The sequence below is a fragment of the Lolium rigidum genome, chromosome 6 (assembly GCF_022539505.1).
Source record: "Lolium rigidum isolate FL_2022 chromosome 6, APGP_CSIRO_Lrig_0.1, whole genome shotgun sequence".
NCBI lineage: Eukaryota > Viridiplantae > Streptophyta > Magnoliopsida > Poales > Poaceae > Lolium > Lolium rigidum.
Genome location: NC_061513.1, coordinates 329,584,200 through 329,596,763, shown reverse-complemented (window position 1 = coordinate 329,596,763; position 12,564 = coordinate 329,584,200). Strand labels below are relative to the sequence as shown.

Below are 12,564 nucleotides of genomic sequence, written 5' to 3'. Positions count from 1 at the left end.
TGAAGGTTGGGTTGGAGAACTACCAATGTAGTTCGAGTATCTGCATTGTTGAGGGACTTGCTTGGTGTTCTGGGTTTCGCAGTAACAGTATGGAAGTGGGGGGTGGCAGCACGGGTGAAGTTCAGAGTCCTACCTTTCAGGGTGAAATCCAACGCGTGACCTTATTGATTGTGTCTGACAATGACATTGTTGAAGGCATTGTTTTGAGAGCAGGTACTATCTTCAGGGTGAAAACCTGAGATCTTTGATCGGGCGATGACTGTGCTTGTGCTCTGTTTTCTTCTTGAAGGCGTCGCTTTTCAAGAGTCTGGAGTTCAGGTGTTGTCTTGGTGGTGGTTGTATTGTTGCTGTCAGGGCTGGAATACCGTAGCTGGACCTTTTGTTTCTTAGTTTTCTTTTTCTCTTTTGGATGTGTGTATCCGTACTGCTATTAGGGTGTCGCGTTGTTGCAGAGAATAGGTGTAATTGGTATCTCTTGATATTAATATATTTCCCTTATCGAAAAAAATGTAAGGATGGTTGTGGTTCGATGAGGAGGCAGGACAGCGTATCCCATTTATTTTCTACCTGAAGTTTTCCCACCGCAACAAATTAAGCTGAGCCGGCCTAAATAAGATTCTAGCAAGTGATTGCATTGGTAGCTAGTTGCTCCTGCCACCGTGCGCACGTTCGGACGGGGCATGCATGCATCATCACTCCCGTCACCGGCGGCCAACAATTACAAACCTGCCATCCGCCGGTGCACCTCCTCCGCCTTTATAACCGCACCCATCGCCTCCACCTCGGAAAATTTCATTCCTCCCTCATCTCTATCTACCTAAGCCTGCTCTAGCTTCTAGCTACCTCACCCCGACGTGCTCTAATTGCGGCGATGACAATCGAGCTGCAGGCTCGGCCGTCGGGGACGACAACGATGACGACACCGCGCATGGTGGCGGGGCTGCCGGCGGGGTTCCGGTTCCACCCGACGGACGAGGAGCTAATCATGCACTACCTCCGGCGGCGCGCAGCTTCAGCGCCGTGCCCGGCTGCCATCATCGCGGAGGTGGACATCTACAAGCTGGACCCCTGGGACCTCCCCTCGAGGGCGGTGTTCGGGCAGCCGGATGGCAACGAGTGGTACTTCTTCAGCCCCCGCGACCGCAAGTACCCCAACGGTGTCCGCCCCAACCGCGCTGCCGGGTCTGGGTACTGGAAGGCCACCGGCACCGACAAGCCCATCACCGCCGGCAGCGTGCCGGGTGGTGAGATGGTCGGCGTGAAGAAGGCGCTGGTGTTCTACCAGGGTCGGCCGCCCAAGGGGATGAAGACCAACTGGATCATGCACGAGTACCGCCTAGCCGCCGCCGTCAACACGTACCAGCCGCCCGCCAAATTCAAGGCCTCGTCCTCCATGAGGGTACGATCGAGTACATGGCTACATATGCATGATGCATGCCTCTCTAGATCTCATCCTGTAGTGAGTTGATTAATTTCTTTGTGTTCTAGCTTTACTAATTAGCTTTACGAGCACGCAAATCAGTTTAATTTCCATGATTAATTGATTATGTACTTTGTGTTCTAGTTTAACCAATCACCTTTTACATGGTATGTGTATTTTATGCGGTTGCAAGGGTTCGAAGTAGCTTGGGATCATTTCTCTCTTACTCCGCTTTTGTTTTCTTCTTTAGTAGCTTGTGTAGCGTGTGGATGTCCCTAGCTAGCTAGGTTAAGTACTTCAAGCAAGCAACTATATATTGTCTTACTAGCTGGTTTCTTTTACCTCTGGGATCTTCTTTCTCCAAGAAAGAGACTTGCATTATTACTCAACAAGCTACTACTACCTAGTGAACCTACCTTTCAAGCTAGCGACTGTTTGTTGTACATCCTTGATACTGATTTTTTCTCTTTTGCGTGCATGCAGCTGGACGACTGGGTCCTGTGCAGGATCTACAGGAAGCCCAACCAGCAGCTGTCACCGTTCTACGACCCGTCTCCGTCGCCGCCGTCCATGGACGCCGGCGGCCACCGCCACCGCCACTACCAGCAGCAAGAGGAGGACTCGACCTCCTCCTCTAGGATGTTGCCCAGGGCTCCGTCCATCTCTGACTACCTCGTCGACTACCCTGCTGTCTCCGAGCTCTTCGACACCATGCCGGCGCCGCCAGAGCCCGAACTAAGCTCCGGCGCCAGCCGGCTCTTCGTCAGCAGCATCAACCGCGGCGAGGACAGCACGGAGCGGAAGAGGCAGACGCCAACGGAGTATATTAATGATGATGGGGGTGATATGTCATCGCTGCGTGCTTCCAAGAGGTTGTTGAGCAGCGATGTGTCCATGACGACGATGAACAACACCTACTCCATGTTTGGGCCGGATCAGCCTTCTTCCCAGGACAGGATATGACTGATGATCTCTAATTAGGGCTAGGAGAAAGATAGGCAGCTAGCGAATTGACTATAGACACATTCATTATTCAATACTGATGCCGGTCGATCGATCCAGGAAAGATCTATTACTTGTGCATGATTTATACTTAGATCAGACTGAAGTATATTGTATACAATTAGTGTAACATAGTGTATAGGATTATTCGCAGGAGAATATGTAAGAAGGACTTATTTCACTAGCTAGAACCCTGGTTGTACATACAGGTCTAATTTGTGTGTATGTATATGTAGGGTAGTGAATTAACTAGGGTGTAAATTATGGATAACATTGAATAAAATTATTTTTTATATGAACTAGCATAGTGGCCCCCGCAAATGTGAGAACATCATCTTTAATATTTGTGAAAAATAGATTTTTCTTATGTTTACCCTCTTGGTGAAAAACACAAGACGGTTCAGATATTGAGAGGGAAGTTTCAGTAAATGATTGTTTTCCATACTGTGTAGTATGTATTTTAAGTTTTGCACTTAGTAATATTGTTGTATTTTGATGATAATACATATAGATTAATTAACTTAATGAGTACCCCTTTTTGAAATTAGAGTGAATTCCGTGTTTTACCCCATTCAAAGAAAACTCATCTAGAATACCCCTTTTATAAGCCTTGAAACATCATTTTTTGATGGATGCCCATTGAGAAAGCTCGCCAACAAGCTGGCGTTTTGGAAGGCTAGGCTCATGTCACGAGATGGCAGGGTGGCGTATGTGCGTGCGGTTATGGCCGCATCGGTGGTGTACCAACTGCTGGCTCTTGACGTCGATCCCTGGTTCCTCCAGGCGGTGGACAAGCTTAGGCGCGGCTTCTTGTGGGCCGGTAAGAACGAGGTGCATGGCGGCAATTGCTTGGTCGCTTGGGATGCCGTGTGTGCACCTAAGCATCTGGGAGGACTTGGCCTTCCGAATTTACGGTGGATGCATGCGGCGCTGCGCGCTCGCTGGATGTGGTTGCAACGCACGGATCTCACCAAGTCTTGGACGGGGTTTAGGTTCGCCGTTCGGGCGGATGTTGCTGCCATGTTCAATGCTTCGGTGGTCATCTCTGTTGGCTCCGGCGCTAGCCTCTTGTTTTGGGAGGACCCCTGGATCCAAGGCCTCTCCGTCGCAGCTGTGGCTCCGGAGGTGCTCAAGCTAGTTAGGTCGGGCGTCGTCAAGCGAAGATATGTGCGGGATGGGCTCCTCAACCATGCATGGGCGACAGATATTGGGGGAGAGTTGTCGGTCGATGCAGTTGTGCAGTATCTACGGCTCTGGGCCGCCGTTGCTGCCGTCCCCATCAACGGCGGGGCTGACACTTTCCGGTGGAAGTGGACGGAAGACGGTACTTTCACGGTGCGGTCCGTGTATCGTATGTTCTTCCATGGCACGACCGCCCTCCCCGGTGTGGTGCATGTCTGGAATTCCTTCGCGCCGTACAAATTCCGCTTCCATGCGTGGCTTTCTCTTCGTGGGAGGTGCTGGACGGCGGACCGTCGGCTTCGGTGAGGCCTTCCCTCTCACGTTTTGTGCCCCCTCTGCTCCGTTGCCGCGGAGACGGCGGACCATCTTTCTCTGCTCTGTCCCTTCGCTCGATTGGTTTGGGATGGCTTCTCGAGGCGCGCTGGAGTGCAGATTCCGGCGCCTACGGCCGGCAGGAGGTTGCCGGCATGGTGGTCGAGTGCGGTGGAGGGGCTGCCTACGGCGGATGCTAGAGTCACCAACTCCGCTATCATGCTCATCCTGAGATCCCTGTGGCTCGAGCGGAACGCCAGAGTCTTCGAGGATACTGCCTCTACGGTCGATCATGTTATCGATGTAGTTTGCCAGGATTGGGGCCTGTGGCTTTCTTGTAGTCGTGGGTTGGCGAGAGGAGTAGTGTAGGTGTTGTCTGCCGCTTTTATGCGGCATGGTGGATGTTCTGAGCCCATGGTTCGGTTGTAATCGTTTTCCCCTTAATCTTAATGAAATGACGCGCAGATCTCCTGCATGTTCTCGAAAAAAAAAGGTCTGAACGGATTAACAAGGTTCCAAATTATCAGAATGATGACAAGAAATGTGAACAATTGGTGTTGAGAAGTCTAGACATGATCGTCGATGCCAACCTCCGATCTATATTTTTTCGGGCCACATCGACGTAACATGCTGGTCCTATCTAACCAAAATATACAAAATGCTAAACTGGGGCAAAACCGTGTTTAAGACCTCCTAGATGACATATTTCGGTAGAAGTTTCACTAAATGGGGTAATATGTGTCGCAAATGCGCAACTACAGGGTAAAAAGTGAAATTCACTCATAAAATTATTATTTACATAAACCAGCACAGTGCCCCCCGCAAATGCGAGAGCATCATGTTTAATATATGTGAAAAATAGATTTTTCTTCGGTTTACCCTCTTGGTGAAAATACAAGACGGTTCAGATATTGAGAGGGGAATTTCAGTAAATGATTGTTTTCCATACTGTGTAGTATGTATTTTAAGTTTTGCACTTAGCAATATTGTTGTATTTTGATGATAATACATATAGCTTAATTAGCTTAATGAGTACCCCTTTTTAAAATTTATATTAGCTGGTTTCAGCAACTCTTTCTTAAATTATGATGATTGGGGTGTGCGCCAGTTACATCGTGACACACAGTTAACTTGAGTGATTACAACAACATATGTCAACCCATCACATAAATTGCATTAGTTGGCTGTATGTGAATCAGTTTGTACGGCCACTGAGAATGGTGACAATAAATCTCCATGGCATCATCCCATGTTGCTCTTTGTTTTACAACATCCATGTTATTTTCTAAGTTGTAATCTTTGTGGTATCTCCAGGAATACACATGCGAAGCTCTTGTATATGTTTTTTTTTTGCGAGAAAACCCTGTTCATATTAAACCGCGGTTCTTACAGAACAGTCCAGAAACCAAAAAGAAATTACAAATTGGTCCTTCTGAACCCCAGCAACGGAGACGGAAACGAGAACGTCGCGCCGGCGCGCCGCCGCACGAACTCCCCAAAGCCTTGGATCGGGAGACACCCCAGTGCGGACGGGAAGTCGACGCCACTCGGCTCCGTAGAGCCTCCGCCCTGCACCGCCACCGCCGTCGACGCGGTCACCATGAACAGCAGCCTTCCATCTTATTCTTCACCCGGATCCGCCGTCGCAAGATCTGGCCGGGGCAGAGAGCACGGCACGAATCCTCCGATTCGCGGGTGCACGGCAAGCAGGTGCGCCACCACGGAGCTCCACGAGCGCCGCCGCCGAAGAAGACGCACACCTGCACCAAAAGCAACGCCGGCGACCTCAGCTTCTCCTCCGCGCCGCCGGTTGAAGCCCCAACCGAGCCTACCAAAACTACACACGCGAGGCGGGGATCCCCCACCCTCCCGCCGCCGGAGCGGCCGGCGGAGGGCGAGGGATCCAACAGATCGACGGCGAGGTGGTGGATCGACTGGGAGGTGGAAAAAAATCGCCCCTCTCGCACAGACGGGGGAGGGGAAACGTCCAGGCTCGTTTTCTGCTAACCACTAAGCTCTTGTATATGTTCACTACACTATAATCAAAAAGAACTAGTATGTCCAAATAGTCAGGACACTCCTTCAGGATATTGGCCCCAAACACAATTGTGATCTTCATTTCCTTTTGCTTAGCATAGGCTTGGGACATGCTCTTAGCATTGTCCGTTCCGCCCTTTTCACCCTTCGTTCCCTTGGCCACAACTGCAAAGATTCTAATCCCAACTAACTTAGCATTTACAAGATGATGAGATGTGTCGAGATTATTCAATGCAGGGCAAAATTTCAGCCAAACCTAGTTCTTTTTTTTTCTTCGAGAATTGGGGGGGGGGGGATATTGCCCAACGCTTGTTATATTACTCGAGGCGACTTGGCAGTCATACCGTTTGTATAGGTTTGGGAGAGGGGGTACACGGGGATGGGGGGAATACAAAAAAAACAGAGCACCATGCATGCCGTGGTAGTCTTGGTATTGAAGACGAGGTCGTTCCATGCCTTCCATATCGACCACATGACCGTGACAAGACCAGCGTGCCAGACGTGGGGCGCCGTCCCCAGGGGAGGTAGCAAGTCCCAGAGGGAGAAGTCTCCTACCGGGATGGTGGTCCCCAGCCGGTCCCACACCTCGGCAGCATCGAAGAAGAGATGCCTCCCAGTCTCCTGCAAGGGGCATGCCGCGCACACTGCGGAGGGCGCGCATCTCTTAGAGAAGAGGTTGGCATGCGTGCTGAGCCTGTCGATGTCGGCGAGGTATGAGAAGATCCACACCTTGGCGGGCAGCCTGAGCCCCCAGGACGTGCAGCCAAACCCAGTTCTTACCAAATGAATATCAGATTGAGCAGTAAACTTCTAGTGTACACTCCGATTACAGGATTGAGCAAACATTGCTGATTCAAATGAATGCAGCAGGAGCCATAGAGCTAAGGTCTCATTTTCAGGACAGGGAGAATGTTTCATAACTTAGATACAGTAGCTGGTAAGGAGCAACGCTGACATGCAGCATTGTGCACAGAGGAAGCTGCAGTTGACCTACAATAGACAGATGCAGGTGCACAAGAAATATATCTCAGATCAATGTCTTCTCAGATATCCTTCTTAAGTTTTGTCCTCTTAAGATGAGTAGGGAAAAAGGGGAGTAATGAAAACCTGTATATATTGCAAACAAAGGGGGGAGGTGAAGGTATCAAACAATTATTTGCACCACGTAGCAGCATCCTACTTGATCCATTAGATTACACTACTAGGAGCTTGCAGAGGAAACAATGGTACAAGGAATAATTTTTGTATGCCCGTGCCTTCAGCAAGCAATAGTACTCCGAAAAAGGTAAAACAATAAGTGCATGTACAATTGGGTGATGTCAGTCTTTCCTTACGCTTGCTACGTCGGATTTTTTTCTTAGTTGACGGAGCGAGAATGAAGGAAAAGGTGTCTTTTCTTAGCTAAGGGATGATCTCTTATAAATAAGAAAAGGCTATTTTCCTCATTGTACGACTTGTCTTCCATTAGCCACATAATTTTCTACTAAAATAATTATTTATTATTTATTGCAAGGCTAGGATGACAATAAGAGATAATTCACGTTATTATCCTCTCTAGATGATATGGACTATTAAGAGAAGGCATGTCTTCCATACCATTGTACATGACACTAGATCATGTATGCGCACGTTGCTGCGCCCGTCCATTAGAGCCGCAGAATGTTAGGAATTGATGAAAATATGTTTGGAATTTAATTAAGAAGCAAGTCAGCCTCATATTTACAATAGCAATACAAATAAACATGTGAAGTGAACCTATATGTAAGCTTGGAACAAAATAACTCCGAAAATACATATCACCTCGCTATAGCAGTGATCAAAACCAAAGAACCATTATAATATAGTAAACAATAAAAATACACGACTAATTCTTTTTCTGAGAATCGGCCTCGGAATTTTATTCCATAGACGACATACATTCTTACTGTACAAGCTCAAACACAAAACCAGGGGTGACTCTAAAGTTCATAGCTGCAGAATTTAAACTAAGAGCTTCACGAGCGCATAAATGTGCTGCTTTATTTCCTTCTAGCCGGGTAAAGCACAAACTGACTGAATCCCTGGAGATTGGTGGAGATGGCTTAACTTCATCTCCCAGGACGAGCGATGTTATAGTTCATAGTGCCATCAGGTGAGCAAAGTCAGGAAATCAGTTTTGGTCATTCTGTCATACCCATGAGGTGTGTTCCAATCCAACTAACTGTACAGCATCACTGCTGCAACAGCTCCCAACCCTGCTTAAATTGAGCGGTTGTCAATAGCACCACCACTATTAAGTTTAATCCAGTGTAACATTCAGAAAAACATAGAAGTATTCTGCAGTGCTGAATTTCTGCAAATATATAATAGCTTATATGCCAACACTTTAATCATTTTTGTCATATAGATATGAAATCTCTTAGATACAGAATCAGCTCTAGTTCTGCTATATGAAGCATGCAAAATGAGAAGTTGACATAGTTACATACAACGAAATAGTGATTGTTCTTGTCATTGGGGGTTTGGAAGACAGCTAAAAGATTCCTATGACACATTGTCAAACTTGTATATATTATACCCACAAATGTTTGTTGGACGATATGACAGTTTCAGAAATGGCAGATCATATATTAAGTGGAGAGAACTGAAAAGCCAAATCACTATGCGAAAAAACATATCTGCTCACTACAAAACTTTCAGCTTTCTTATTCAAATGTTACATCATAAGAGTGAAATTGCAAATAAAAGTTAAGTTTATAATTATGCACACATCTAGAAACATAAAGAAAACACAGCTAATACTTATGAGCCATGGCTTCTTGATTAAAAGAACCTCGTGTTATCACTATCTATATCTCAGAAAATTTAAACAGTTCAGTAATCAGTACCATGTTTCAGTATAGGCAACAAATACTTGTGAGAGTGTTGTTCAAAGCTTGGTATAAACAACAATCAATTATAGCACAATCTTTCGGGATTATATTTTGTAAGACACATTTGAGAAACAGGATCTGAAAAGAACAATGAGAGTTTTAACGGGAATCGAGAAACATGATCTTACCAACTCGGGACATGCGGATGGCGTGCATATATGCTAGTTACAGAATTGATTCAAGTAGTCAACCGTAAATGATTTATTTTTGTAAGGCATCATACATGGATATATTATCTGTGTATACCATCTACAGTTTTGGAGTGAACAAAGTGATGTGAGCAGAATGCAAATAAATAAATATTATACCAGTTCAGCAAGTGCACACCATATTATTAACCTCGAACCAACACACGGATTATTGCAATTCTCTTATCTGTAAGTGAAAGCAGGATACATGTGTATGTTTGTTTTGGAACATTTGATTGAGTTTTTCGAAATTTTAATTTTCTTCTACGTTGCTACCCTGCTATCGGATGATATCCATAAGGAATCACACAAAGTCACTTGGTCGTTGAAATTTGTTCAGTCCTATTAAGAATTTCAGAAACTAAGTGGCTTCCCTAATAATGCTTACCATATAAAGAAAAAAAGTTATGAGATAGAACTACTACAAACAATATGGTTAAAGGGTTGATCTCGAAATGTCAGGTTCCCGAGAAAGAAAAAAAATCTATTACAAATATCTATGTAGCTTTCTTGTACTTCTACCTCTCTAGAAAGACATCAGATAAATATGTGCAAAGAAGAAGATCTATCATGAAATGAAGACCCAACTGACAAGCAGTAGGAAAATATAGCCACAAATTCAGATCATTGATCACATTAAGGGCAACGAATGCTTATATCAACCGATTACTCGTAATATCAACGGATACATCTGGGGCCTTTCCAAATGTATGCATTGCACTGTCATCCAAATTTGATTTGTACAACCAAGATGTAGAACTCCAAAATGAATCCAAAACCTCCGAAACCTAGAGTCAAAACTTGCCTAAATTACTATTGAGGATCTCAAAAATTTCTTGTTGTTGTTCTATTTGACCTGGTACATACAAGAACCAGAATTGATGGTACCATGTGATTCCATTTCATGTTCTGTCCAAATTCAACAAAAAACTTATCTAACTTTGAGCAGGTTTAAAGAATTGATTTGACATAGTTCCAGGTCTAGCTATGACAAGCAGACCATATATGTGGAAACTAATGACTGGAATTTAGCAAAATAAACATGAATACATATGAAGGAGATAGATAAGGTTATCTAAGAACTGACTCGATTGCCAGCCATTGCGGATACCGAGGTGATCAGCAATCCTATATAATCAAAAAATCCGACCAGATTCCAAGATTTTACTGAATGAAATGAGCCGAACGAGGATAAACACAACCTGCAAGAAAATGATTTCAGATTATAGAAAAAGGCTACAATTGTTATGGGGAAAATGGAGATTTCGCAGGAGAGACATTCAACCTAGCAGAAAACAATTGGAAAGAGGTTGAGGCAACACAAGAATATATAAAGCAGGAGAGGCATGTATACAGTAACCGGCCATTTGGGCACGATAACAGCCATTAGTGCTTTGCAGGAACTGAAAGAATAACACGGGATTCAATCACACAAGCGACAGATCAGAAGGGGAGGCGGGCTCGCTATCGCATCAGCCATAACCTCTGGTATACACGGTTACGAAGAGGTACATAGAAGGATGCAGTTAGATGCAAATATTTGGTTGAACAAACTAAATAGTACCACACAGTATAAAGTTAATTTAAATGGATAAATAAATAATAAATAATTTATAAAGAGTGGTGCAATCGAATGATTCAGCAAGTGTACCTGTCTAGCCACCATTGTGAAATAAGATGGTCACACAACTGGTCTGAGTTATCCGTGAATAAGAATATGTGGAAGAAACGAAGACTCCCAGGACAAGTAAGAATATGTCAGTTGGGTACCTAATTTTTGCGACAATGTAATCATAGATCAAAACACATGATTGCAGTAAAGCGGAAAGACAAACCTAAGAAAGGAGCATCTCCAACGAATAATGAGGCGTCCAATGTGAGATGAAAGTAGTGACGAAAGACAGGGTCCTGTGTTCACATATTTATATGAATAACAAGGGTGAACTTCCAGTAACGCTAGGATTAATCGTCATAATCACAGGACGTAGTATAACTACAGGAATGATGACTGGGCCGAAATTACCACCATGAATCCATCATTATGGCGCCGGAAGGTAAAGTTAACTCGTCCAGAAGGAGAACCGTTCTTTTGATTCCCATGACGGGCCTGGTCTGCGAATGTGAAGGAGCAGCGTTGTTCTGATTCGGTCGATTGCCTCCGATTTCGATGATAGGACTGTGTTGAAGGAGCCCAGTCGAAGGCCTGCACGGAATGGAAACTTTGCCGGGGTCGGGGCCAGAAAAGAAACAAAATTGGTCAACTGTACTACTCCAAAGATCTGACTGAAATTGAACTAAAATACGCTAAAATTGGGGAATTCCTCACCTAACTTCGGTGTCCAGCCAGGAGTGGAAGTTGTCGGCGCAGGCACAGGTGCAGCAAGAGTGGCAGCGCAAAATTGGTCAACTCTATTACTCCAAAAATCCGGCGGAAATTGAACTAAAATACGGAAAAATTGGGGATTCCTAATCTAACTTCGTTTTCCAGCCGGGGGTGGGCGTCTCCGGCGTAGGCGGAGCAAGAAAGGCGGCGCGGGCGGAGCAAGAAAGGAGTAGGCGGAGGAGATCCAGCGGCCGGCGGCGCACGACATGGAAACGGAACGAACATTTTTTTTCTCAATCACCGGTATTTGCTTCAAGCCCAAATAAAGTAGGCATGTTAAACCATTCCGGGGCCCAATCAATCTGCTGCGGCCTAAAACAATACCGGGAGTAGCAGCCCTAGAAGGAAAACGGGCCTTTAGAATTCAAAATGGCCCAGTTCGGGAACATATACCTTTTCGGCAACGTGAAACATTTGTAGACCCTTAGATTGTTCGATCCGACGGTCCAGAATGTCCGAACGCTGTGAAGAGGTCCTGTTAGTTCCATTATACTGTTAACTAATAATAACAATTCATTTGGGAACATCATGTGGTGGAGAGGGGGTGGTGATCGCGTCACCTTCGGAGCAGCGGCCCTTGGGGACGGAAGAAGGAACAGCGAGGCGGTTGTGGCCGCTTGGGCAACCACCGATCCCCTGAACCTGGAGGGCAACGTGGCCGCGAAAGCGGCAACGGCCTTGTTCATGTGGCATCACTGATGCGCTTCCGATCCAACCCCGCCCTCCCGCTGCTTCCTAATTATACACCTCTCGTCGGTTCACCGCAGAACAAAGACAATCCACTCCTCTAGCTCCTATGGCAGCCACCCTGTTCACTAGCAGTAGCATAGCAGGAACAACACAACCACGCCATGGACTATTCAGCATTCAGCAATCATATACAAATTATACAACATATGAGAAACACATATAGATGCAGCACGACAAATTAATTTTCTAACATGGACACTTTATTATTTTAAGCAATAGATCCGGTCTCTCGCATAGGTAGGATGCACACAACCATATAAATATATTTTACAAAACACCAATAAATCCGACGACAAAAAACCAAAGTCCTCGATAAACAAACTAGCTAGTTGGATCCAGGCGAAGATCACGCGCTACCACCCATGTTGGAAAAAATAT

At 45.6% G+C, this 12,564-nt stretch overlaps 1 protein-coding gene across 1 annotated transcript; it reads left to right on the top strand.

The window, feature by feature from the left end:
* The first annotated feature begins 871 nt into the window (after nucleotides 1-871).
* On the top strand, nucleotides 872-2,598 carry LOC124666911 (NAC domain-containing protein 2-like). Its single transcript, XM_047204242.1, has 2 exons — nucleotides 872-1,399; nucleotides 1,904-2,598. The coding sequence occupies exons 1-2, from the start codon at nucleotides 872-874 to the stop codon at nucleotides 2,381-2,383; spliced, it is 1,008 nt and encodes a 335-aa protein (XP_047060198.1). The 3' UTR covers nucleotides 2,384-2,598.
* The last annotated feature ends 9,966 nt before the right edge of the window (nucleotides 2,599-12,564 follow it).

Bases quoted from the DNA above. Each gene is read 5' to 3' on its own strand.
- LOC124666911 (XM_047204242.1), top strand. From the start codon at position 872: ATGACAATCGAGCTGCAGGCTCGGCCGTCGGGGACGACAACGATGACG. The intron at 1,400-1,903 runs GTACGATCGAGT...GCGTGCATGCAG, and splicing joins AGGCCTCGTCCTCCATGAGG to CTGGACGACTGGGTCCTGTG.